The sequence below is a fragment of the Dioscorea cayenensis genome, chromosome 15 (genome assembly GCF_009730915.1).
Source record: "Dioscorea cayenensis subsp. rotundata cultivar TDr96_F1 chromosome 15, TDr96_F1_v2_PseudoChromosome.rev07_lg8_w22 25.fasta, whole genome shotgun sequence".
Classification (NCBI taxonomy): domain Eukaryota; kingdom Viridiplantae; phylum Streptophyta; class Magnoliopsida; order Dioscoreales; family Dioscoreaceae; genus Dioscorea; species Dioscorea cayenensis.
The window spans coordinates 12,078,994-12,105,632 of NC_052485.1; the positions used below are offsets into that span (position 1 = coordinate 12,078,994).

The 26,639-nt window shown below is 37.5% G+C and overlaps 2 protein-coding genes across 2 annotated transcripts; one reads left to right on the forward strand and one right to left on the reverse strand.

Moving 5' to 3' along the window:
* Positions 1-545: 545 nt before the first annotated feature.
* LOC120277320 (leucine-rich repeat receptor-like serine/threonine-protein kinase At1g17230) lies at positions 546-16,765 on the reverse strand. The gene is made up of 3 exons (XM_039284113.1): positions 13,568-16,765; positions 12,393-12,776; positions 546-1,042 (listed from the first exon to the last, which is right to left on the reverse strand). Exons 1-3 carry the CDS (start codon positions 16,464-16,466, stop codon positions 1,038-1,040), a joined length of 3,288 nt encoding a protein of 1,095 aa, XP_039140047.1. The 5' UTR covers positions 16,467-16,765; the 3' UTR covers positions 546-1,037.
* A 2,380-nt stretch (positions 16,766-19,145) lies between these two features.
* LOC120277695 lies at positions 19,146-20,173 on the forward strand. The gene is made up of 2 exons (XM_039284549.1): positions 19,146-19,676; positions 19,940-20,173. The coding sequence occupies exons 1-2, from the start codon at positions 19,146-19,148 to the stop codon at positions 20,171-20,173; spliced, it is 765 nt and encodes a 254-aa protein (XP_039140483.1).
* The last annotated feature ends 6,466 nt before the right edge of the window (positions 20,174-26,639 follow it).

Sequence of the window (26,639 nt, forward strand, 5' to 3'; positions counted from 1 at the left end):
GCGGCCACACACATATATATTATTTATTATAAAACCCAAAATCAAACTGTATCTGAATCAAATTTGAATTGTCAAATATAAATCAACTTGATATAAAATTTGAGTTAAAGCAAGCCATAATCTAGTTCTCAACATGTGCATTTTTTTTATTTTTCTTGAAGTTGGACAAGATGAAAGAAATACCAAAAAGATTGGGCTTTAAATTTTGTCTAATTTTTAATTTTCGAGAGTACATGATTTTGATTTTACATTTGAAAAGTTCAAACATAGCCCAACGAAACAAAACCCACAAGAAGGCATAAACAAACAGAAAAATTACAACAGAACTTACACAGATCATGCAACATCAATTAAGGAAATGCAAGAGAAATTACAAGTACAAAAATAATATGTTTTACTTGACGGTGACTTACGTCACTCCCAAATTTCAATGTTAAATTATTGGCATGCAACCATGCAAGATCAGACTCCTCCAAGAGATCCCATACAGAAAATATGAGTCCAGAGATTTAATGGACAACTTGTTGAAAGGCCTAACAGTTAAAACTGAATCATCAGATTATCATCTATTAAAGTGAGCAATGCCACTTGAGTCATGAGCATGTCATATATTAACATATTATCATTATACATTCAAATATTTTCAATAAAGAGGCTGCGTTTGTTTGAATTGACACAATCACATGGCCAGTGCAGAAAACAAGCATGATAGCCAAATGTGAAGATGAATTGAGTCAATTAATTTGAGAAAAATCACGGATAAAATTATTTAAATATCCAACCCGAAGAACAGAATTCATGGGATTAGGCAACAGAGTAGTAAACTTCTAACAGTTTACGAGAAGCGGGCCCTTGCTCCTGGCCTTGCTTGGAGTTTATTTTTTTCAGCAACCTTGATCTACCATTCCATAATGTCAGTTCCTGGAGCTCCCATGTATAGTTGAAAGCCAACTTACTTGCTTAAGTCACTACAACAGAAAGAAATGATATCGAATACCCCACTCGTACTGTCATCCTGTACACGCCCGCCATTGAGTTTATTCTGCAACACGACAATATTAAACATTTTCCTTTGAAATGATAACATACGCGAAAGTAGTCTATTTAGGTACATAAGATTCCATCAGATAAATCTATTCGCTTCAATATTTTCTAAATACTTTTAAAAGGAAATTGCAGGTTGCATACAGTAGTTATAATGTGCAGAACAAAATTAAGCTTAAATTTAATCATGAGAATACAGAAACCACTTGTAAACAAATATCATGGCAAATAAGAAGGGTCGATATTATTCATTAGATTGGGAATGGGATGAAACTAACAAAGCACAGAACTATCAATGGAAAATTCATTGGCGCAACGGTGGGGCAAATTGGCAGAAGGAAAGATAAAGCAACATGAAGAAACATGTCCACATATCAGTTGTGATCTCCATATCAATTGCAAAGTCTTCTGGATCCTCAAAAAAATCTCCATACATTAGTTCCACTATTCAATTATTCAATTGACCCTTGGATGCCAATCAGCTTTACTATTTTCTCTTATTTATCTGTCATGTAAATATTACTAGGATACTGATTCAGATGTTGAGTATCCAAGTATTGGAGGGTATCTGACACTTGGATTTAATGAAAAGTGAAAACCAGATAGGTGGACACGACCATATATATATATATAGACATGTGAATCATATTGTTTTTAGGGTGGTAAAAAGCATCTTAGTTGTTAGACTTTAGATTGGTTAATGGATCATATTAGCCTATACCACAAAACCCTAATATTTCTTTATATATACCCTTGAACTCTTTTTCTAATAGATATACAAACTATTTTTCCTATTCTTACATGGTACCAGAACACTGGGTTAAATTCCTAGACGCCACCACCACCACTTCAAACCCTAGCCTTTCACCCGCCGCCGCCACCTCTACCGCCAGCCACCGCTCATCTCTCGCCATTCCCATTGGTCTTTGAGCACCTGGTGATGTCAGCCTTCACACCAGTGATGCCCTTTTGTCTCGTTGCTGAAGGATTTGTCTCTTCTTCGTCATGTCTTCGTCTCATGATTCTTTAGTTAAGAATCTCCACGTTCCCGTTGGTCTATGAGCAGCTGATGATGTTCATCAGCCTTCACCAGTGATGGCCTTGTCTCGTTGCTGAAGGATTTGTCTCTTTTTGGTCATGTCTTCATCTCATGATTCTTTAGTTAAGGATCTCCATTGTGCCTCGCAAAAATCAGATGGGAGGAACTATGTTTGTTTGGGCACAAAGTTTTGAGCACAAAGTTTTGAGCAATTCCTTATGGCGGATATCTTCACCAAGGTTTAAATGTTAAAGTCTTTAAAAATCTATATAACAAGCAGGGCATGTTCAACATATATGCTCCAACTTAAGGGGGAGTATTAGAGTTTAGATTGGTTAATGGGCCATATTGAGCCCATACTATAAAACCCTAATATTTCTCAACATATACCCTTGTACTCTTTTTTTAATGGATATACAAACTATTTTTCCTATTCTCACATTAGTAAAACAAAATTTTATGTTTGTATACAAATATATAACAATGTGAATTGGAACACATTCTAAATTATTTTCTAAAAAAAGAAAACTTAGGAGAAAGAAATTTAAATCATATTAAAATTTAAATTTGAATAAATAGTCTTAAAATCATGAAAATCACTATTAAAAAAAACAAGGGTTAGTCCTAGTGGTAGAGACTTAGATTGCTTAAACAAGTAGTTTTAAATTTAAATCTTTGTTCATACAAACCCCTTGTAGGGCTTTCGTTACCTCACCAAAACTAGTTTAGAGCCACTGACTCTAGGAAACCGGTGGGTTGAAAAAAAATAATAAAAAAAAAATTAAATAAATAATAATAATAATAATAATAATTCCAGAAGAAACAATTTATAAATATAAGAAAATTATTAACAAAATTATGGAGCTTAGAAAGATTGGGAAAAAAAAAGATATTCAAAATAAAATTGAAGACTGAGACTGAAATTTAATTAAAAAAAATGGAAAGTGAAATGGAAACCAAAACTATTTCTTTAAATGGACCCAAGTAAAGTAGGATCATATGGAGAGCATGGGATATAACGTGCCCCTATATTATCCCCTATCTTAAAAAAAATGCACACTCCTCTATAGATATGTAATTTTCCCCTATGTAAGCCATATATAGGCAACATTGGTCTGTATGTCACAAAATATGATAATTATCCCACCAAATTATTCATATCTTTACGGTGTTAGTTGAAACCAAAAGAAATTGGAAGAAGAAAAAAAAAAATGAAAGAACCACGCTAGTCTAAGGAGTTTACTCTAGAGAAAATCAAGGGTAACACCCCCGAATCAAATTCACTTTTCAAATCGTAGTATATAAGAAATTATTAGTATGCCACTAAAGTAAATTATCAATGTGTTGCTCAGGTTCAGATTCCCATCATATTACATGGAGAACTAGGCGGCCAGAGTGTCAAAAATCGAGGCGGCTAAAGTTTTCTCCTTACATTCGTCATCTTCAATACCAACAAGGAAGCGAGATTCCCATCATAGCTCCTAAAGTAGGCAAGATTGTCGAACCACATTAATTCTTGTATCTTCTTTGTGAATGCTTATGTTTTTTCTACTAATCTTTCTCTCTCTTATTCTTGTGTTTTCATGGATATTACTCAACAATTAGAGATTGGTTGTGTGGCTTTTCTCAGTCAAGGAGACTTTTCACTTAAGTGGGAGCAATTCCATGTGAATAAGGAGGAAATACCAAGAAATTTAATGGAACAAACTTCCAATGGTGATTATGTGAGTAGTGGTTTATTGGTATTTGGTTCCCTGTTAGAACCCTTCACAAGTGGTGTAGTTTGAATCACGGGTGAGGACATATTTCTAAGTGAGTAGTGATTGTGTGCGGGTGGTCACACCGCCTACGTATGCGTGACCCTAGTGCCACTTACTCCGCCAAAGCTTGTGCACGTCTTTACCTTTCTTAGTGGCCTAACCACTCATCTTGGCAAAAAAAGCTTCGAGTGGTGGAAGTTGTACATGAAGGACTATCTTTACAAGAAGGATCTTAATCTACCACTGTTAGAGTTTAGATTGGTTAATGGGTCATATTGGGCCCATACCACAAAACCCTAATATTTCTCTATATATACCCTTGTACTCTTTTATTGATTGATATCCAAATTATTTTTCTTATTCTAACATAGTATCAAAGCACTGGGTTAAATCCTAACGGCCACCCAAAACACTAGCCGCCGCCGCCGCCACTCCATACCCTAGCCTTCAACCAGTCGCTGCTCATCTCTCACCTTTTTAGTTGTTCTACAGGCACCTGGTGATGTTCCTCTACCTTCACTAGTAATGCCCTTGTCTTGTTGAAGGATTTGTCTCTTCGTCATCATGTCTATTAGATTTTATATTTTGGTACTAGTGGGCCCAATATGGGCTCTATATGGGCTTAGGGGTCTTACACCAAAAAGTCTCAAGACTTAGTGGCTCAACCCCTATACCTATATATAAACTCATTACACTTCTATCACACAACCAATGTGGTACTATATTTCCAACACCCTCCCTCAAGTTCAACTCGGTTGAACTTGCACAGACTTGTACACCAGAGGTCTGTTTACATGGACTTGTACACTACTTGTGTCTCAGAGGCCCTACACACATGGAGGTCATACACACATGGACTTGTACCACATCGGTGGCTCCACTTATATTTCTCTGATACCATGTTAAATTTTATATTTTGGTACTAGTGGACCCAATATGGGCTCTATATGGGCTTAGAAGTTAAACACCAAAAAGTCTCAAGACTTAGTGGCTCAACCCCTATACCTATATATAAACACATTACACTTCTATCACACAACCGATGTGGTACTATATTTCCAACAATGTCTTCGTCTTGTGAGCGTGTTAAAGGCCCCTCTCATGGTGGTCGAGGAGTCGGCCGTGGTGGTTCTCGGAGTAGGTTTGTGTGCACCTTTTATCGACGGACGGGCCACACTGAGAATCGTTGTTGGGATAAGCATGGTCGTCCGGTAGTGGCCAATGCTAGTACAGAGTTGCCCGATCCATCACCTACTTCTTGTGCTAAATAGTTGCTATCTCTCAGGTTGACTTTGCGCAGTTCCAGCAACTACAGGGCACAGTTTCTCATGTCATAGTCTCTTTTCCTATTTCCTCAAGTAATGCCTTTCTTGCTTCCAGAGACAGTTCCTGGATTATCGACTTCGGGGCCTCCTCTCACATAACAGGTACAAAATCGTTTTTTCCAAAATCTTTTTCCATCTGTTTTTCATTCTGTGGCAATTGCCGATGAATGATCTTGCTTAGTGTCCGGAGGAGTTGTGCAAGCTTCCTCTCAGCTTAAACTAACTGATGTTCTTTTCGTACCTGAATTTATTATCAATTTGCTATCTTTTTCTGCGATCACTAAACAGTTGAATTGTAGTGTGACTTTTGTCCTTTTTTACTGCACTTTCAGGATTTGTGGACGGGGAAGAGGATTGGTTTTGGGCGTAATCATGGTGACCACGTGTATACGTTAGTGGATAATGATATTCCTTGTGGTTTGGCAGCTTCTATTTCGAACACCAAGCCATCACTCACATACCACTGTAGATTAGGTCATCTTTCTCTTAGTTGTCTTCAACAAGCTTTACCTTAGATTCAGGTTGAGTCATTTCAATGTGAGTCATGTCAGTTGGGTAAGCATCATCGTGTTACCTTTAAACGATATACTCTAGTTTCTAGTCAGTTGTCATTTGATCTAGTTCATTTTGATGTTTGGAGACTTTCTAAAGTCGCGTCTATTTCCAGTCAGCGTTACTATGTTGTGTTTGTTGATGATTTTTCCCAAGTTTCATGGGTATATTTATTAAAAGACCGTCGGTCTATTGTTGATGTCCTTAAAACATTTATTTTGGAAGTACAAAATCAGTTTTCCACTGTTCTCAAATGTCTTTCATACTGATAATGTTTTAGAATTTGTCTCTTCTGCTGTAAATTCCTTGTGTGTATCCTTTAGGATTATTCATTAAACCACCTGTCCACACACCTCTCAGCAGAATAGGGTTGTTGAAAGAAAGCATCATCACATCTTAGATGTTGCACGCACTCTCTTAGTGGAGCGTAGTGACCCTAGGTATTTGTGGTCCGATACTAGCTTAACTGCAATATATCTTATTAATCATATGCCTTCTACACCCCTAAGGGGAGAGTTTCCTCTACGTCATCTTCTACCTGATACTGAGTTGTTTCGTTTATCCCTTCGTGTTTTAGGTTGTGCTGGTTTTGTTCAGGAATTAACTCCTAGTTCGGATAAATTGTGCCCGCGTGTGCTTAAATGTGTCTTTGTCGGATATTCCCGCACCCAACGTAGATATCGTTTGTACTACCCCATCAGTCGAAAATATTATGTGTCTATGGATGTCACGTTTTTTGAGTCTCAATTTTTTTTTACTTGGGTTCTCACGATTTGTTGAGTACATCATCTAATATTTTTCTCCCCATTCCTGTTTCAGTCGCTCCGCCTGTGTTTATACCTAGTATAACGGCTCCTCCAATAGATCCAAATGATGGTCGTTTTAGACATGTTTATCATCACCCCCAACATGTACCACCACCAGATCAGCCCCCTCTGGTTGTCTCCCCGGACCATGCAGACTCGTCTCTTGATCTTCTCATTGTCTTTCGCAAAAGTATTCGTTCTTGCACTAAACATCACATCTCACTTTTTGTTTCTTATGATAATCTTCACCGTTCCTTCCGCACATTTACTTTTTCCTTGTCTGCTAAGTCAATCTCCAAGATGCACGTCTGCTTTTCACCGATTGCTCGTCTGAATTCCATTCGCATTCTACTGTCGGTAGCTATGAATCAATCATGGGCACTCTGTCGACTCGATGTGAAAAATGCCTTCTCTATGGAGACTTAGTTGAGACTGTGTTTATGGAGCAACCTCCGGGGTATGTTACTCAGGGGGAAAATCTAGTTTGCCAGCTCAAAAAAATAATCTATGGTCTGAAACAGAGTCCTCATGTATAATTTGACAAGTTTAGTGTAATTGCAGTTGCAGATGGTTTTCATATGTGCAATGTGGATCACTCTGTGTTCTATAAGAACACTTCATCTGGATGTGTTGTACTTGCAATATATGTCGATGACATCTTGTTGACGGGTAGCAATCATCAAGGCATTTAGAGAACTAATGAGCATTTGATGAAGCATTTCGTTACACGAAACATGGGAAGACCCAGATACTTCCTTGGTATTGAGTTTGCATATGCCAAAGAAAGATGATGCTCTCAAAGCGGAAGTATGTGTTGGACTTACTTGAGGAGACTGGTTTATTGGGTTGTAAACTAGAGGGTACACCTACTGAACAACACCACCCTTCTAGGAGATATCTTCCCCATCTCTCAAAGATCCAGGTTAATATAGACGTCTGATTGGCAAGCTCATTAATCTAACAGTTACTCGTCTTGATATATCTTACGTAATTGGACTCCTGAGCCTGTTTATACATGAGCCACGAGAAATTCACTGGCAGGGTGCTCTGAGAGTTCTTGCATATGTTAAAAGGAGCTCCCGGCAAAGATCTTCTCTACAAGAATCAGTCACCTAGACATTGCAGCCTATTCTGCTTGGGGTTGTGCTAGCGATAGAGGAGACAGAAAATCTATGTCGGGTTTCTATACGTATGTCGGTGGACACTTGGTTACTTGGCGAAGCAAGAAGCTGAATGTAGTTTTAAGATCGAATGTCGAGACAGAGTACAGATCAATGACACAGACAGCTTGTGAAATGGTTTGGGTGCGTCCTTTTCTATCTGAGTTAGGATTCCCCATCATAATACCTATGCAGATGTTGTGTGATAATCAAGCTGCCATATTCACTGCAAACAATTCAACATTCCATGAGCGTACCAAGCATGTAAAGATTGATTGTCACTATGTTCGTGATATGGTATTGAAGGGAGTCATCTCTATGCCATACACCCACTCGTCTGAGCAACTGGCGGAATCTTCACTAAGGGTTTAAGTGTTAAAGTCTTTAGTAATCTATGTAATAAACTGGACATGTTCGATATATATGCTCCAACTTAAGGGGGAGTGTTAGAGTTTAGATTGATTAATGGCCATATTGGGCCCATACCATAAAATCCTAATATTTCTCTATATACCCTTGAACTCTTTTCATGATTGATATCCAAATTATTTTTCCTATTCTTACCACCACTAATCAGGGAGAAGCTAGAGAATATGCAAAAGATGACTCGTCATTGGATATGAAAGCTTTAAAGTTATGTTTGACAAAACAGGTACTAATCAATAAACATCACTAAAGAGCACACCATAGCGGAACTGATGACAATTCTTGCAAGGTTATACGAAACCCATTTTACATCAAATAGAGATTTTCTGTCAAAGGCATTGTCTAATTTGAGAATCCAAACCTAATTCGGTTCTTAATAGCTTGAATGATTTCAATGCCCTATGGAGTTGACTTGCATATGAAGAAATTACCTAGGAAGAAAGACATTAAGGCTGATAAACTTATATTCACTATTGCATGGCTAGGGTAATTTAGTCATGTTTATTAATAATGCATATAGTGCTTCCCTCAAATTTGATGTTGTAACATGCATGAAAAAATACAAATAAATTGATGAAACAATTGGTGAGAATATTTACTATAAAGGATCCGATGAAATAAAAATAACTCTTTAAAGTTATGGTTGTCTCGAGAAGAACATATTGAGAAGGCATTAAAGAGGTTTAACATGGATACCACAGAACCAGTGTCAACTCTCCTTGCTAGTCATTTCAAGTTATTAAGCAAGATATGTGCCAAATATTTAGAAAAGAAAAATACATGAAGAATGTACCAGTCTTATGTTGAATGAAGTCTCATGTATGCTATGGTGAACACAAGGACAGATGTTGTACATACAATGGGAGTTAGGAGCACATTTATGAAGAATCCATGGAAAGAACATTAGCAAGAGGTGAAATGGATTCTGAATTACTTAAGAGGAACATCACAAGTTACTTATGTTTTGGAGGTACTAGCATTGATGAAGAAGGATAATGTGGACTCAAACATCCAGTTTATAAGGCTAATGGAAGAAGCACTGCACATTATGGATTGTTGCCTTGTCAATTTTCCATTAGACATTAAATAGGGAAAACATCAGTCAACTGGATTGTTGCCTTGTCTACAACAGAAGCTACATATGTTGGCAAAAAAGGCAGTAAAAAACTCATTTGGCTAGGTTACAAAAAGATCGATAACATATTTCAAAGTAAAAGTTGCAGTGCAATTTTATCTTGCAAAGAACTAAATATTTCATTCAGGAAGACACATTCATCTTAGATATATACCATTTCATGCAATAGCTAATGGAAAATTATCAACTAAATTTGGAGAAGATTGGTTGCAGCAAGATGCAAATATTGAAAAAGATGGCAGATAGACACAAGCTGAGCTTTTAGTGAATTTTGGTACATCAAGAGTGAAGGATGTGTTTAGTTATGATTTGGATGGAAGCTGGTTATGTTTACTATAGAATAGGAAAATGAGACTCGAAGCTAATTATGTGGACTCCAATTTATAGCCAATATTGGCGGTGAATCAAAGACAATGACCCTTAAACAAACCACTTTTTCAAAGTCTAGTGCATATGAAATTTACTACTGTCTTACCAAGTAACAATCATGCCACCAGGGTCAGTATAAAATCCCTTTGTAATTGGTTTAGCTTGAATTTCCTGTGGGAACCTATGGTGAGGAAGGTGGAGCCCAAGAAAAGAGAGAAAGCTGCCTATCTCAATTGAACAAACTTTCTGCTTACCTATTTTCATTAGATTCAATTGAACAAACTTTCTTTAACATAATTAATTGATATCATCTTTATTTACTGCCTTAATTTGTATTCTCTTTACCTTAATTTGACTTAATCTACTTTCTCCCATAATATTTGCCCCAAAAAGCATCCGTAACATTACTTCCCCTTCCCCCTCTCAAGCATGAGCTTGTCCGCAAGCTCAAATTCAGACCCTAGTGATTGCATGGAGAGAAACTTCAGGTTCTAGGACAGCTCCACCATCATCTTCATACCTGTGCCTGCCACTTCCAGCTAGAAAAGACGTTTGTATTTATGGCTACTAGTGTATGCTTTATTGCAATTGTAACACAACCCTTTGGCTCTTCTTTCTGTCATTTCCGTACGGTTCATACATTTGATAGAGGCTGGTTAGTGTGTATGCCATCCTAACTCAATACTACTATTTTACCTTGCCCTTTCTTGACTTCGTACAATATTCGGGGTCTATCTCGATATTTGGAGCTGTAGAAGTGGCATTTCCCTTCATTGAGTTAGAGCTTTTTCTCGAATGCAATAGCAAGGCTCATGGCTGACACCAAATATGTTGGCCGATGAATTTCCACATCAAGGTGGATGGATAATGGCAGCCCTATTGAGAAAATATCCACCTGCTGATCAGCGCATACTGTGGTAATCCGCACAAGTAGGCTTTGAAATTTGCTTATATTTTCTTCCACTGCCCATGTTTGCAAAAGCATAATAAGTTCTTCAAGGGGTACCTCCGCATTGGCGATGCAAAACGGAGATGACACAATTCCTTGAAACACTCTCATGATAAATCCTAATTCTCTTTGGTTAAATTAAAAAACAGAAGTTCGGCGTCTCTGGTCATATAGAATGAAGCAAGTCCAATCTTGTCCTCCCTAAACTATCCGTTGATTGTGAAAAATCAATCATATCCATTTAGCCATCCTAATGGGTCTTCTTTTCAATCATACAAAGGGAAATCAAGCCTTCCATGTTGAGGAACAAAGCTGCTGTCTGAATATCCCCTGATGCAGACCCTAATCATGCAGGTGTTGGTACCTTGCTGTTGTTATGTTCCTGCTAGCATCTCTAGCCTGCCCAGCCTTTTTGAGTCAGGGAAATATTGCCAATTCTAGCTGACAAGGCAGCAAGTACTGCCTACTACTGCTACTCAGCTCCATGTTCCTCCAACATGTACATCATCAACATTGTTTGGTTCATCTGGTTGTTTGAATCTCCCATGATTTCTGGCTATGGTACCAAGTTATTGCAAGCCTTAGATTGGGATCTAGTGACAAGATGATTCAGCCAAGGCTTCCTATGGGAAACTATGGTGAGGAAAGGTGGAACTCAAGAAAAGAGAGAGAACTACCTATCTTAATTAAACAAACTTTCAGTCAGCCTTGTTTTATTAGGTTTAATCATCAAATAACAAGGCTAGGCTACTATTTTAGGTAGTACATAACAACAGGGATTCTAATCCCTTTATTACAGAACTTAGCTAGGGAAGAAAATAAAAGACTTATTCATAATTAAATTTCAAAATAATTCTTTAGCATAATTAATTAATATCATCCTTATTTACTGCATTAATTTGTATTTCTTGATTGCAGCCTTGATTCTCATCATCCTTGTCTTGGTCCTCATTTACTTTTTAACCTTAATTTGGCTTAATCAATTTTCTCCCACAATATTTACACCAAAAGTGTCCGTTGCAGATCCATCTTAAACTTCATCCCATGCTGATTATCATAAATGCATAATTTTCTGATAACCTAATGCTGTCATTTTTATGTACATATGATCAAGCTTATTCCACTTCTTAGAAAAGACACCGGATTTTTATTTTAACTCTTCAAACAATAACTTCCATATAAGATTAAAAACCAAAAATGACCTACTAACTCGTATAAAATTCATTTCTTTCCCACTATTGAAAACGACTAATCCTTGCAACTAACTGATCAAATATCCCAACTATTCTGTTATTACATAACCCAGTGATCAAGATTCTAAATAATTTATGGGAAAAAGAACATCAGGCAGGAGTAATTCTGAGAACTAGACATTCACTAAAGTTAATGGATGCACAAGTGAATGCCAAAGACATTGCTTGAAATCATTTAGTGACATGAGAAAAACACAGATCGCAATGAAAAACTATGATTTCATGCTTTCCTCTCATGACAGCACAATTGATCCTAGGATTATAATAGCATCAAGTGCTTAAGCATTCTAGACAAACAACTACATATTAAATGCTAAAACCAATTTAATGATTTCAGAATATCAAGCAACCAGATTCAACTATTAGCTTGTAGGATTTTATAAGCTGTCTATCAAAGGTGTGCCACCACAAACATCAATACGATTCAGCCCTAAAACTTCATAATAGTCAATATTATTCACTTGAGATACCACCCAACAATAAAGCAGAATCCTGTTTTCATTCATACGCTCTAAAAAACTCAATCAACTGTACAAACAATTATTTAGCCAAGAAAGAAACTCACCATACTAACCTTTGGAAGAAGCACTTTCATCTAAAGGGGTTTCTGAAGTTGGAGAAGAAGGAGAAATACTCGTTGATTCCCTGACATCAATCATCATTGCTATTACTTCTTTCATGGTTGGCCTGTCAACTGGGGATTCACTAGTGCAAAACAATGCAATTTTAAGAAACAAAGACATTTCATCCACTGTACTCCTTGAGCTTAAATCCAGTCGGGCATCAAAAATACTAGATGGTGAAGGACTTTGCTGTATTGATCTTCTCACCCAATTGACCAGGTCCCCTCCTTGGTCTAAAGGCTGAATTGGCGACCGCCCAGTTATCAGTTCCAATAGAACAACCCCAAAACTGTAGATGTCACACTTTTCTGTAACTTTCATGGTGAAGGCATACTCTGAAAACAATACAATTATAAGATGTCAAAGAAACAACCTGTTAACCAAAAAGAACGAAGAAATATAAATAATCTTTATAGGATGATTGACAACTGATTTACAAAGCACATCCAGCTACTCAATTCTTCTCTGAACTACGATGGTTAGAACAAAAAGAAATACTTTTTGACTTCAATGAACCTGAAGTTTCATAAATCATACTTACTCGAACAAAACTCATCATGTATTAATATCGACATCATAACTCAACTGCAGGGAAGATGACATAGAATCCATACAAGAATTTACAAGTTTACTCAATGCAAAACACATTCTTCCCATTTTACTTGTGACTGATACATGTCAACTTCAGTATGGACAAACCAGTTCATGAAAAGATACTGTGGTAAGTCTTCCAGTTATAGTAACCTAAAGTTTCTTTCCAGAAAAACCAGCCTTGAGCACTCTTCATGTCAGATATAATAAAACCTATTCATTCAATTTTTCCTATAGTAAACATGTTTGTTAAAGGCTATGTATGAGAAGATGAAACATCAATTGTTCCATACCATATTTTCAGATATCTTGCTACCTACTACATACATACTCTTTAAACAACAAGAATAAACTAAAATTGGAATAAAATTTATAGCAAAACAGAGCACAGCCTTTCTGATAATAATCAATCCATCAAAGCCTTATCCCTTACCACAAAGACTAGAGCCATTTCAAGCACATGGTGTTAAATTAAAGTACATCATGAATGAGAAATTTAAAAAATCTAGTACAAAATATCATGAAATATTTTTACCTGGGGCAATATATCCATATGAACCAGCAACTGCAGACATGGTTTTGGATTGCGAAAAGTCAATCAATTTTGCCAGGCCAAAGTCCCCTACGTGAGCTTCCATAGATTCATCTAACAGAATATTATTTGATTTTATATCACGATGTATTATCTGAGGTTTGCAGGCAGAATGAAGATAGCAAAGACCTTCAGCAGCTCCAAGAGCAATCCTATAGCGAGTGTCCCAGTCAAGAATGCATGTATCCTGATTTCTGTGGAGCATTTCTCCAAGACTTCCATTTGCCATATATTCATACAATATAAGATTAGAATCCTGATGATAACAGAAACCATAGAGCTTGACAATATTCCTGTGTCTAATATTCCCAAGGGTTGATATCTCAGCACGGAAGCTGCTGTCTGCACTAGAACCCTCTCCATGGGGCTTCAACTTCTTGACAGCAATAATACTTCCATCAGACATTACAGCCTTGTAAACTGTCCCACAGGCACCTCTTCCTATAATGGCACTCTCAGAGAAATTGCCAGTCGCTTTAAGAAGCTCCTGATATCTGATCCCCTCCTTGGGAGAGTAGTAGAAATCAGAGAAATCACCTTTTCGATTGTCAGAAGAAACAAGAATTGGGAGTTGTCGCTTTAAAGACAAGGAAATTCCCACAGTAAGAGCTAGAGCAACTATTCCAACAACCACACAAACAATGATGATTATTTTCTGCTTTGTATCATCTCTTTCCACTCCAGTTGATGTAGGTGAAGGCTGACAAGCTTTCGTACCAGTTCCACACAGGCCATCAAGTCCGAGAAAGTTGCTGCTGTCCATCCTTTGGAATACCTGGGTACTGGGTAATGTCCCAACAAGGTGATTGTAAGAGAGGTTGCAAATGAAGAGGCTTGACATCAAACCAAATGAAGCAGGTACTTCTCCATCTAGTTGATTGTTATTCAAGAACAATGATTCCAACATTTGCAAGTTTCCCAGCTCGGTTGGTATCTCTCCAGAGAGGGCATTGAAGCTGATGTTAAGAGCAATTTGCAGTGCATTAAGCCGCCCAAGTTCGACAGGGATGCGGCCAGAGAAATTATTTCCACCCATCTGCAGTTCAGTAAGACGAATGAGGCTTCCTAGAGAATTTGGAATGGTGCCCTTCAGATTGTTATCAGATAATCCAAGCCGTCCTAAATTGACTAAACTGCCAAGCTCTGGTGGAACCTCTCCAGTCAAATAATTCCTGCTAAGGTCAAGTAACAGGAGCTTTGTACAGTTTGCCAGCTCTGGAGGTATACCACCTGAAAATTGGTTGGATGAAATGTTGAAATCGTGAAGTTCTGCTAGTCCTCCGATTTCTGGAGGAATCTGCCCAATAAAGTAATTTGTCGACAGTAGTAGCCTTTCGATGATTTTGAGCTTGCCTATTTCAGGAGCAAGAGGACCAGAGAATTTATTATGATGCATTTCCAATGACGTCAAGTTTTGAAGAGAAGATAATTCAACAGGGAGGCTCCCTGTCAACTGATTGTTCCCTAGACGTAGCTGAACAAGGGACTTGCAGGTTTTCACCCCAAATGGAATATTACCAAGAAGATTATTATTTCCAAGACTCAAATAGATTAACTTCTGATACTTGCAGAGATGAGCAGGAATGTAACCAGAGAGATTGTTATTAGAAACATCAAGGACAGTGAGGTTGCTCTTGGTCCCCAGAAGAGGAGGAATGACCCCATGGAGACTGTTGTTGAACAACTGGAAGTACTCCAGCGAAGCCTGGTTTTGAAACTCTGTTGGGATTTCACCAGTTAAGTTATTGATAGATAAATCAATTCTTCTCAACTTGCTCAACCGGCCGAGCTCTCTGGGAATACCACCCTGAAGGCGATTCTCAAAAAGATGAAGCAATTGAAGGCTCTGTATGTAGCCAAGCTCCCTTGGGATAGACCCTGTCAAATGATTCTCAGAGAAATCAATTTCCACTGCATTCTTGCAATTCCCTAGCTCCTCAGGAATGCTTCCATCCAACTGATTGGTGTAAAGATACAACTTTTTGAGCAGGGTCAATCTGCCAATTTCCTTAGGAATGCTACCATTAAAACAATTGTCATTCAGGGCAAGCATCTCTAAACTAGTACAATTCCCCAACTCTGAAGGAATTTCCCCATAGAAACGGTTCTGCCAAAGAATCAATGTAGTCAGATTCTTCAGCTTCCCAATCTCTCTGGGAAGAGTCCCTTCCAACCTGTTCTGTGCAAGCCCAAGAATCTCCATACTTTGGCAATCACTAATCTCAACTGGCATTGGACCCGAGAGGTTATTAAGGCCAGCCCGAATAATCCTGAGCTCCTTCATTCCGCCTATGGACTGCGGAATCCCACCCGTCAGATTATTACTATAAATGACAAGCTCTTGGAGCAATGCCAAATTGCCAATTGCATCAGGGATCTCACCATACAAGAAGTTCTCACTGAGATAAAGCTTCCTCAGAGAAGCCAACTGACAGAGCTCAGGAGCGATAATCCCATGGAGCCAATTGGTGCTCAGATCAAGAACCTCAAGATTTCTACAACCAGCAAGTTCTACAGAAATAGGGCCAGAAATGGAGTTCTTGGAGATATTGAAGATGGCAATCAAGGGAAGACCGCAAATGGAACCAGACAAAGTACCAGAAAGATTGAAACCAGAGAGGTTGATGGAGGTCACCTCAGAATGCAAACATCCAATGCCAATCCAGGAGCAAGGATTTGAGAGGCTGGAGTTCCAGTCATTGAGGTGGTTGTTCTCATCGATGAGAGTTTTCTTGAAGTCCATGAGCAGCACAGCCTGCCTGTCAGCCTGACAACAGGCAATGGCAGTGACAGCAAAGAAGAAAAAGAAAAGCATGAGAAACGAATGCGATGGTGATTTCATGAGAGAGGGAGATGGAAATTGTGAAGAAAAGGTGTGGGAATATAGGGGAAAAGGAGGAGGAGGAGGTCAGCAGAGGGAAGGGAGGATGGACAGAGGGGGGAGGAAGGGTGGAGGAATCATGGTGTGGTGTAGTGGGGGTGTTGGGGTGGAAAAACAGAGGGGGATGGAAGAGATAGGCTGAATGGGATCTTCATGTTGTTTTGTTCAGGAATCTCATCATTTCCGTGACGACCAGTGGGCACCGAAGTGGAAAGAATGAAGAGACAGCCTTTTGCTCTGCTCTCTTTTCTTCCCACTAATCCAACCCACCCCATTTTCCTCTTCTCCTTCTTTTCTTTGTTTTTAAATTATTATTATTTCTTTTTTTTAATTATTATTTTTTAAAATTATTATTATTTCTTGTTTTTCTTTTGGGTTTTGTATGTAAGGGGTAAATATGGAAAATGTGGATGTATCTCCATGGATTTTGCTTGGGTAAAATTTTTTATGGGCGCCATACTAGGGTTATTTTTTATATTAAACATCAAATTTCAATTTGTATCATTTTGGTCATTCAACCTTAATTTATGTTCGTCAAAAGAATATCAAAGTATTCCAATGAGAATTTTATGATATATACATCAAATTTGCTATATCAACATCAGTTTACAGTGTCATCAGCATACACAGACATGACATGTGATTAAAGATAGCCACCCGGCCAATCTTATTGACGCATTATATGCCATTAACTTTTTGAGCCATATTTTTTATGACGTGTCATGTTTACGTATGCAAATAACATGGCTAAGTGGTGTTGAGTTGGTAAATCCGATGTATATATCATTAAATTCTCCTTGGAATCCTCTAAGTATTTTTCTGATGAGCATAAATTAAAGTAAGTCGATCAATTTCATATAAATTGAAGTTCGATGCTCAAAATGAAAATAACCATAGCACAATACCCACTAAGATATTTAGCGGATTTGGTTTATAATACCATTTTTTATAATTGAAGTTGTTTGAAAAAAAAGTATATAGAGAATTTTTTTTTTTTTTTTACATAATCATATTTATTTTATGTGTTTATTGTGCTTTTTACCATGTTTAGTTCATCCGCTGAAATTGACTTATAATACTTTGCATTTTTTTCCTAATAAATACAAGTGTATATATAGTCACTGTGTGGGCTAGGGATTATGACTGCAAACCTGTTATTATATTTGGGGATTCATTATCACCACTATATTCATCAGAATTTGAACTTAAGTTCTTAAATTCCTATGCCAACACTTTATATAGAATATCTTATATTTGAGCATTTCATTATTAATATGAACATATTAATAATTACTTTTTAAAAATATGTTAATATTAATAAGAGGAATTGCATGGAGCATCCCTCCCATTTTGTCAATGGAGTAAAAAGTCCTTTGACTTTTCCATATCCCTTATAAGTCCTCCCTTTTCTATAGAAATACTTTCAAGTCCAACAGTCCACTAACGGTGTTAAAAAGCAGTAAAAATAACGGGATTGCCCTCAGTTGGTTATAAAATTTTGAAAATGTAAAATAGTTAAAGTAACCATCACATCACATCCCCATACTCATTTCTTCTTCTCCCAGAAAAAGAAAGGCTTTTTCGCCTTCCTCCATTGAACGACCATATCGCAGCCCGCCCCTGCGTCGGTCGTCGGTGCTCACTGGAGAAAAGGAGAAAGCTTGAGAGCATCCTTGCCTCTGCTTTGGACACCCGAAGGGAAAAAGGTTCGAGGCCGACGGTATTGGAGGCCAACATCCTTTCGTTAGTCTTATCTTGCATTTATAGTTTATTGTTTTGTTAAATTGGATTATCATTGTTCATAAGCCACGAAATTCCTTGAAATCTCTTGATCGAAGACATGAAATTTGAGTGTGTAGTTAGTTTTGTATAATAGGTTTGTGCCCTAATTTCAGCTTGTAATGAATAAATCCGCATCGAATGCATGAAAACAAATGTCTTATGTCGCAGAATCTCTAATAACGTTGATATCAACATGTGGAATTTATTTTAGGGCCGATTTTACAAATGTATTTGATGTTCAATGCTAACAATCCTGTTACCGATAAGATTGTATCTCTTTAGTTGTATTATGAATGGATGATTAACATTTAGAACCAAAGAAGATGTGAATGGATCATTAACATTTAGGATTCATGCATTTTTATTATGAATAGGATTACTATCAGTGGTTATTGTTTACATTTATGTTGTTCTGTTCAATTACTGTATGACAATTGCTTGCACTCGTGAGTTGTTGTTGATATTATGGGCAATTTATATTGTTTGAGAAAGATATAGTGGGTTATGACTTTGTTATTCAATAAGTATATGTCACTCCCGACCGCTTTGTTTTTGTTTGTGTGATTAGGAAGATTATGGGTGACAATTCAGGAAATCTTGTGAATGGACGTTATTTAGCACCAGTTGTTGATACCATCAACTAGTTGAAGAAGATGATGACACGAAGGCATTGGGATATACTTCGAAGGACACCATTCGACCCACCCTCATGGACATTGAGCCCATAGTCCAAGAGCGCAGTTGTTTTGGATGCATTAATGCGATGTTTGATGAAAGGAGCAACACATTCCATTTTGGGGGATAGTTTTTCCGCAATTCAAGGCGAAGATGTTTCATTAATATTAGGATTACAATGTGATGGCACCGCCATTGACTTCAAAAAGGAAAAAGGAACGTTCAGATTTGAAGAGGAATACTAATAAAGGAGTAGACCGAAACAGGGACTGCCTAGTGAGGTCATTAATGAACATGGTGGTAAAAAGAGAAAGCAAGAAAGAAGAAAGCTTTGTGAAGCTTTTATTAGTGTACATTCTAGGATTTGTCCTTTTCCCCACAACTTCATGTTCGTCACCGGCATGGTTACCCCACTATGTGGACAATCTATCAACAATAGGACAGTACGCATGGGCACAAGCTACACATAAATGGATGATGGATGATATACCTCTCGCAGCCGCTCGTGTGAAAGAGAGATGTGCCGGGAAGCAATCAAGGATAGGATACGTAAGGGGTTGTACTATGGCATTAATCATTTGGTTTTATGAAGTCACAGGTAACGGGAAGAAGATTCACTTTGGAAGGACACCACGCATTCTCTGTTATGGTGTTGGTAGTTACAAGAAACAAGCTGCTGTTAGTGCCTTGATTGATTCACTAGAGGGCAAGAAGGTATGCATAGTTTAGCATGTACTCGTGAATATTCTAATTTCGGTTTTAATATTACAATATAGTACTCATAAGTATCGGTATGAAATAAATATTTACAATTGTAATGTTGTTTCACACCAATCATGTCACAATTTGGCAAACTTGTTTTACTTATTTATATAAATGTTCAGTATGTTATATAAGATGTTTATTTTATGCAAAGATTTTTTATGTATTAATTTCTAATGTACATGTTTTCGTTGATGTTTGTTATCTTCTGCTAGTTTGTTCCACTCATGGCCGACAGAGAATTTGAAATTGAACTTCTCGGATATGGAAAGGTTCAACGGAATAACTCATTGATGGTTTCAGAGACATCCGATGCTATGAAAGCACCTAAGTATATGAGGACAAGGCGAAGGAAATTAGATGGGAAAATGAAGGGGGAGCCCTCCCGGCATCGAAAGGTCGGCATAGTAGGCGGTCGAGATAGCACACGCTTGGAGTCCGACCAGTGAATCGCTATCCTCAAGTCCGATGAAGGAAGGCCACAAAAAGACGAGAACTATGAAACTTTGATGGAAGAGTTGATAGCACTTCGTGCGAAGGTAAGAGTTCTTGAAAGGAAGGAAGATGTCATCAACGGGGAATGAGGAGCAACCACCCCATGATGATCCGTCTCGAACCCCGACCAAAAAGTTCAAGAAAGTGGCATCCAAGCCACGAGTACCGAAACCCCCATTGGCAGACGTATCTGAAGCGTCCCAGTATGAGAAACCAGTCACGCGAGCTTCAAGGGCAATGAAATCCTCTTGCCCAACACTTGCTCCCTCAACAAAAAAATGTCAAGACTTTCGAAAAGGAAAGAAAAAGGACAGTGCAACTCCATCACAAATGAGTGTGCTTAATGAGCAACCAACTGATGACATTGATAATGCCATAGAGTCCTTAACCCAACTGAAAAATGATGAAAAATTATTTGTAAAAGAGGGGGAGAAGGAACCATCCCCAGTAGAGGAAATACAAGATATCCCCACCAGTTTAGAAGACACTGGGTTACATATATGCCATGAGAACGTAAAAGAACCTCCAAAAGATTTCATTCCAGAAAAAAAATGACCCTCAGGTTTTGGTCGTCTGAAAAAATTACAACAAATGGCATTGAGTGTGTTTCTCAACAGCAGAATAGACGAGTAAGTACCTCAACAAAATTTCACACTGTGCTGGTTCAATTTGACACTATGCTTATTGAATTCAAAATTAAACCTTCACTATCATGGTGTATTGATCGTTTTTCAAATTTTCTCTGCAAGTTTCAATTTGTGCATGCTAGTATTACAAATAGCAATTTAGATATCATTGTAATTGTTTATTTTTATTGTTAAGTGTTTATATTTATTATATGTTGTTCATATGCTTCCTTGATATGATACTAGGACTCATCGTATGGAGTAATGTATGGGGCCACTACGACCCGATGTCATCTTCATGCTTTAATCGATGGTAAACTTATGGTGCCGGGATTACATCATCGATGTGTTCGTCCTTATGTTACTCGATTCTTTGAAGAAATCCCCCACGAGTTCGATAGACCCGCCACAATTTGTAGACCCATGGCGCTTGCTCATCACGGCGAGGGAGCATTCGAGTTGATGGTCTTGATAAAAATGATGTCCCCGACTTTTAGAAGATTATGGCGAGTGAAACTTGTTTTCATGCCGGTTAGCTTTTGAACAAACATTACCATCTTATTGTACTCGACAAAGACGAGAAGGCATATTTTTCATTATTCATCATCGTAGTCCAGTTTATGATCATGCAGCAAATGCCATGGTAATATTGATACCCATTTCGAGTTTCTGGTACTTTTTGTAACTCGGTTTTCGTGTTTTTGCAGACGTTCCTTGTTTGAAGATCGTTTGCAAATAAAATTCAATATCAATGAGGCGGCATCGATACCCTTACCCATGTTCAGAATCGCCCACAATGAGGGAGGGACGGTGTCGATTGTCCAGTGTACCTGATGCGCTTCATGGAACAGCTTCTGCATGGCGAGGAACTCAGTGTACCCCAATCAGATGTTGCCCATCTGCGACTAGAGTACGTTGTACGCATCTTGTCAGATGGCATTACACGAAACACACCCCAGTTAGCATTGCCTACGGAAGCGTCAGAGGCAAGTACAGAGGATGGAGAAAAAATGGATGATGCGCCACCACAAAGCCACCGAGAAAATAATCGCCGACTAATAACCACGCCACCCATCCCTGAGATTAATGCGAGAGCAGTACTGCCTAGTGATTGTCTCTGAAAAAGTCAAATGCCTAACATGAAATGAATGTCCTCACTTCATCGCATCGTCTTACTTCCCTAAGAACAGTCATTCACGTGTTTGAATATTTACTTTAGTAAGAACAGGTCATTCTTGATCTTTGTCTTACTAACTTATGCTATACAAATTAACAACAAAAGTCATTTTTCTATTACCGATCATATATGCTAGTCTCAAATGACTTACTCGCTTTTATACATCACTTTCAATGCTTGTCGACCAATAAAAGCTTACTCGTATCTAATTATTGTGTTTGTTGTTTATAAATTAAATATGCTCACTCATTAATGTATGACTACGTTTATATGTGTGGTTTGTTGTTTACTTCACGGATATCGAGTTCATTTTTCATTAATCGCTAACCGAAAAATACCATTTACACTTCAAAATTCGCCATCCACGGCCAGATATACAAATTAACATATATGGTTGGATGAGCGATTTTTCAAAAACATGTTACCCTATTTCATTGTTTAACAAAAACATGCACAACACCTAGTGTTCGACTGCGATTACTTCATTACATGTTACTGTTATGTCCGATTGAGTGGCAATGGCTACAATGTATTTCACGCACATGCCATGCTTGTGACTCAATCCGCTTGCCTCGGGACGACCGGGCCTTTTCTTTGAGATAGGTGGTCGAATCACGGAGTTGGCGAGAGTCATCCAACGGTTTGTCATGATCCAGTGCAGGGGAATATCGATTCTTTGTATGTCAACTTGTAGGATTTGTGAGTGTAGTATGGTTCAATGAGCGATGGACATTTGTATCGGTTTAGCATAATCATCTGCGCAAGCATGCTTACATGGTATTCGTAAAACTCGCCAGTAGCGACAAGAGCATGTTCGAGCACACAAATTAACGAATTACTCGTTGGTCAACAACCTCGAGCTGTTCTCCATCTGAACAACCTATCAGTAAGCACCTACTTTCTTCGACTATCACTTCAATCTTCTTGTGTATCACTGGGCAAAGATGAGATTCCCATTTCAAGCAACAATTACGTCGGTTGTACATCATGTTCATCATCTTAAACCTAACAACATGAACATGGGTTGTATCAATTGCACCGTGGAGCATACCATTACGATAGTAAATGTAAAATATAACAGGATTTAGGGGTAATAATGCAAGTACAAACTGTAGAACACATTGCATAATTTGTAAACACCAACTACTAATACTAAATAGTAACATGATAAACGAAAGGGAAATATAAAATACAGAATTCAAACCTCTAATAGTAAATAGATTAAGCGAAATCAGAATAGTAAAGAACAATATTAAAAGCAAATGGTTGAAAAAAAACATGAATACGGGAAAGCATGTAACAACTTTGCATTCTATTATGGGTACCACCTTATCTGCATCTACCATCTTACACACGTGAAGGTGTCGCTGCTTCTCTTATCCATGCATTAAAAGATTCCGCAACGTTGGAGTACATTTCACCCCACCGGGCCTCTAAACAAGTAATTACACCAATGTGACATGTCCGATTTCGGAACATCCAATAGTGTGCTTGTCCCTGATGTGGCCAATAGGGGAGCGTCATGACTTCATCATATTCGAAGACGTACATGCATATGCAATCTTCATAATCAAACTCCGAGACTCATCTTTTAATGACTTTCCTAGCTGCCCATTTGATTTAAGAAAATTTGCATGTAGATGTCGCAAAGCAATAAGCATGCGGGGATGAAGGAAAAACCTTCGCAATAGCATTTACAAGTCCTTTCGACCGATCCGAGATGAATGTGATTATGTTGGTGTAGTCGTCATCACCGTATATTGCATCACCCAAAGTTGATGTAAACCATGTCCAGTTATCATCAGTTTCATTATCCACGATAGCAAACGTCAAATGAAAAAATCCTTCATTTCCATCTTTGGTTGTTGCACCAAGAAGGATACCGCCATATTTGCCCAACAAGTGAGTTCCATCTAGAAAAAGCATAGGCCTACAACCCCGCTTGAAACCATCAAGAGAAGCACGAAAACAGAAAAACCCACACTTGAATCGTTCTCCATCGATTTCACATAATAGCGACGCTACCGGGTTAGTTTCAGAAACTTTGGCTGCATACCATACCAACAGATCATAGCTTGCTATATCACTGCCATGAAGAATTCCCTTTGCTAACTCTTTACCCATCCAGGCTTTTTTATACGGCAGACGAACACCGTGGTCACGTAATATATCTCGTTGTATATCCACTGCTCGGTATAGAGGCCGATCACGTAATTTCATTACTACCTTCCTACTAACCCATTTCTTTGATGCTCTCGGGTGAAATGGTGTGTTGATGCCCCCACCGCATGTGTGTTCATGCTGTGCTGTTTTAATCCTGAATGTAGGAAGGTTTCAGTCTCTTGAGGCATGAACACGCCATTGACAATCTTCATCAGCACATGTCACAGTCACTCTATCTTTATCGTTCTTTATGAACCGAAAGTTGAAATTGCGTTTGACGGCTAAGTCACACAATGCATCCTTAAAGTCTTTCGCATTTTCAAAACGATGACCAATCATAGTAAACTCGACTTCGAATCTCTTGTCGGATTACTTATTGTTAAAGGTCCTCCATGTAAAAGCTGGGCGGTAGCATTGACAATGTTTCTCTAGTATGATGGAAAAAGTAAGTTGTTAGTTCAATAAATAAACAGAAACACTGTAAAATTGAATTCTTACTACCAAAAATCTTAACGAGAAAGCAAAAATCTAAACTAGAAAAACCGAAAACTAACTACAATCTAAAGTGAATAAATACGAAAAATGTTTTTAATGCGCAAAAAACCAAACGATAACAATCACTGTATCACATGTGTACACCATTAAAATCGAATAGAAGGACAACATCTATCGCGTAAGCAGAGATTTACAAAAAATGAAAGAATAAAAGATATATGATATTTACGATGGTCTCGATGACCCAGAGTTGTCTTCTATGTTACTATCCACAGTCTCTACCAACATATCAACCACGTTTATTTTGAATAACCGGTGAATGTTGCACATTGTTTGGAAGTCATCTTCGGAACTAATGGAAGCCATTGTCTTCTGCTCATCTGGAATTATATACTTAACTTTGACCGATGAAGCTTGAAGGTGCCAATACGTACATATTTCTTCCAATAATAATTCCCACCCACTCAAGATGGTTAAATCTAACACACAACCCTCTCCCTTATATTTCACAACAGTGTAAAACATGTCCATTAAGCCACTGCAGCAACAAAACAAAAAAACCTTTAGTCATAAACTGCCACCTTCTGAACATGGTGGTTGATAAAAATAAGATAATAATATGAACAAAATCTTTAGGTAGACGATATCGTTAACATACGGTATGCTCAAGATGAGATCCTTGCAGCTGGTGTAATGTTGCACTGGATAGCTTCTCCGGACTGGGGAGACGGAGACGACGAACGAAGATAGAATTGGTTCTTTACATGAAGAGGCTCAAGAATGGAAACAATATGGACCAGAACACCAGCTTCTTCATCAAGATACAAGTAGAAGAAGAATGCAACTTCCAAAGCAAGTTTGCAGTACAATAGCCATGTTGTGATTTGACTTGGTGTCATTATTACCTCCAAACTTTTTCAAGGGTAGTTTTGGGATTAAACAAAAATATCACAGATTGGGGTGACGGAAGGGACGAACGAGTACAAAAACTATAAATAAAGGATGAATGGGGACTTTAATTTTGTCAGAAGGACCTCGGAGGAAGTTTAAAAAGTTTCAGGGACTTAAAAATAATTTTCCCTATTAATAAATATTTATTATTATGTAAAAGTAAATTTTAAAATATTTATTTTCAGTCTCCACATGCCGGTGGAATCTTCCTTTCAAAAAGAATTTCACTCTTTCAAATCATATAATTATATATATATATATATATATATATATATCACTTGCTACCCGTACAACGCAAAAGCCGGCATTTAATTTTTCTCGGATACAATTTTGTACACAGACAAATACTTTTTTATTTTTTTTATCAAGAAGAGAAATATCAATACCGTCTCACAAGTCAATGTGAAAAGAAAAATAAATACACAAATGCATCAGTTACTATAGTTTAATTATCCCTCTGAATTTATTAAGTTAGGTAAATATCATATATGGTGATTAAAATTTTACTATGTGTACTTCCAAAATTTTTTTCAGAAACTACATCGGGTTAATAAATTTCTCTGCCATGCAAATCTTAAAGGGAGAGAAATGATATTTTCCAACATAGGACTAATGAACATTAAATGTATTTTACACAATAATCTATAGTGTGTACGCAATATTACTATAGTATTATTGATCTAAAAATTCAACTCTGGGTCTATTTAGTCATTATTTTTATAATATTCTACTACACCAATAGTGGTCACTCAACAAACAAATATGGTGTATTTCCATCTCATGAGTTTATTGGAATATAAAAGCTACTTTATCCAGACCCTGCATTTAGAATAATAATACTAATTCATAAAATGTTAGGATAATAATACTAATTCATAAAATGTTTGAAACTGTTCATAAAGAAAACTTTACATAGAGTACATTTAATTTTTTATTCAATTATACATTTTAATTAGTATTTTTTTTAAAAAAATAACTATTAAATATCTTAACTTTAATAATTAAATC

What these genes read in the sequence shown, in the direction of transcription:
- LOC120277320 (XM_039284113.1), bottom strand. Translation starts at nt 16,466, where the DNA reads ATGAAATCACCATCGCATTCGTTTCTCATGCTTTTCTTTTTCTTCTTT. An exon ending in ATATGGATATATTGCCCCAG is followed by an intron (nt 12,777 to 13,567) that starts GTAAAAATATTT and finishes TATTGTTTTCAG; the next exon opens with AGTATGCCTTCACCATGAAA.
- LOC120277695 (XM_039284549.1), top strand. Translation starts at nt 19,146, where the DNA reads ATGGCACCGCCATTGACTTCAAAAAGGAAAAAGGAACGTTCAGATTTG. An exon ending in ATTCACTAGAGGGCAAGAAG is followed by an intron (nt 19,677 to 19,939) that starts GTATGCATAGTT and finishes ATCTTCTGCTAG; the next exon opens with TTTGTTCCACTCATGGCCGA.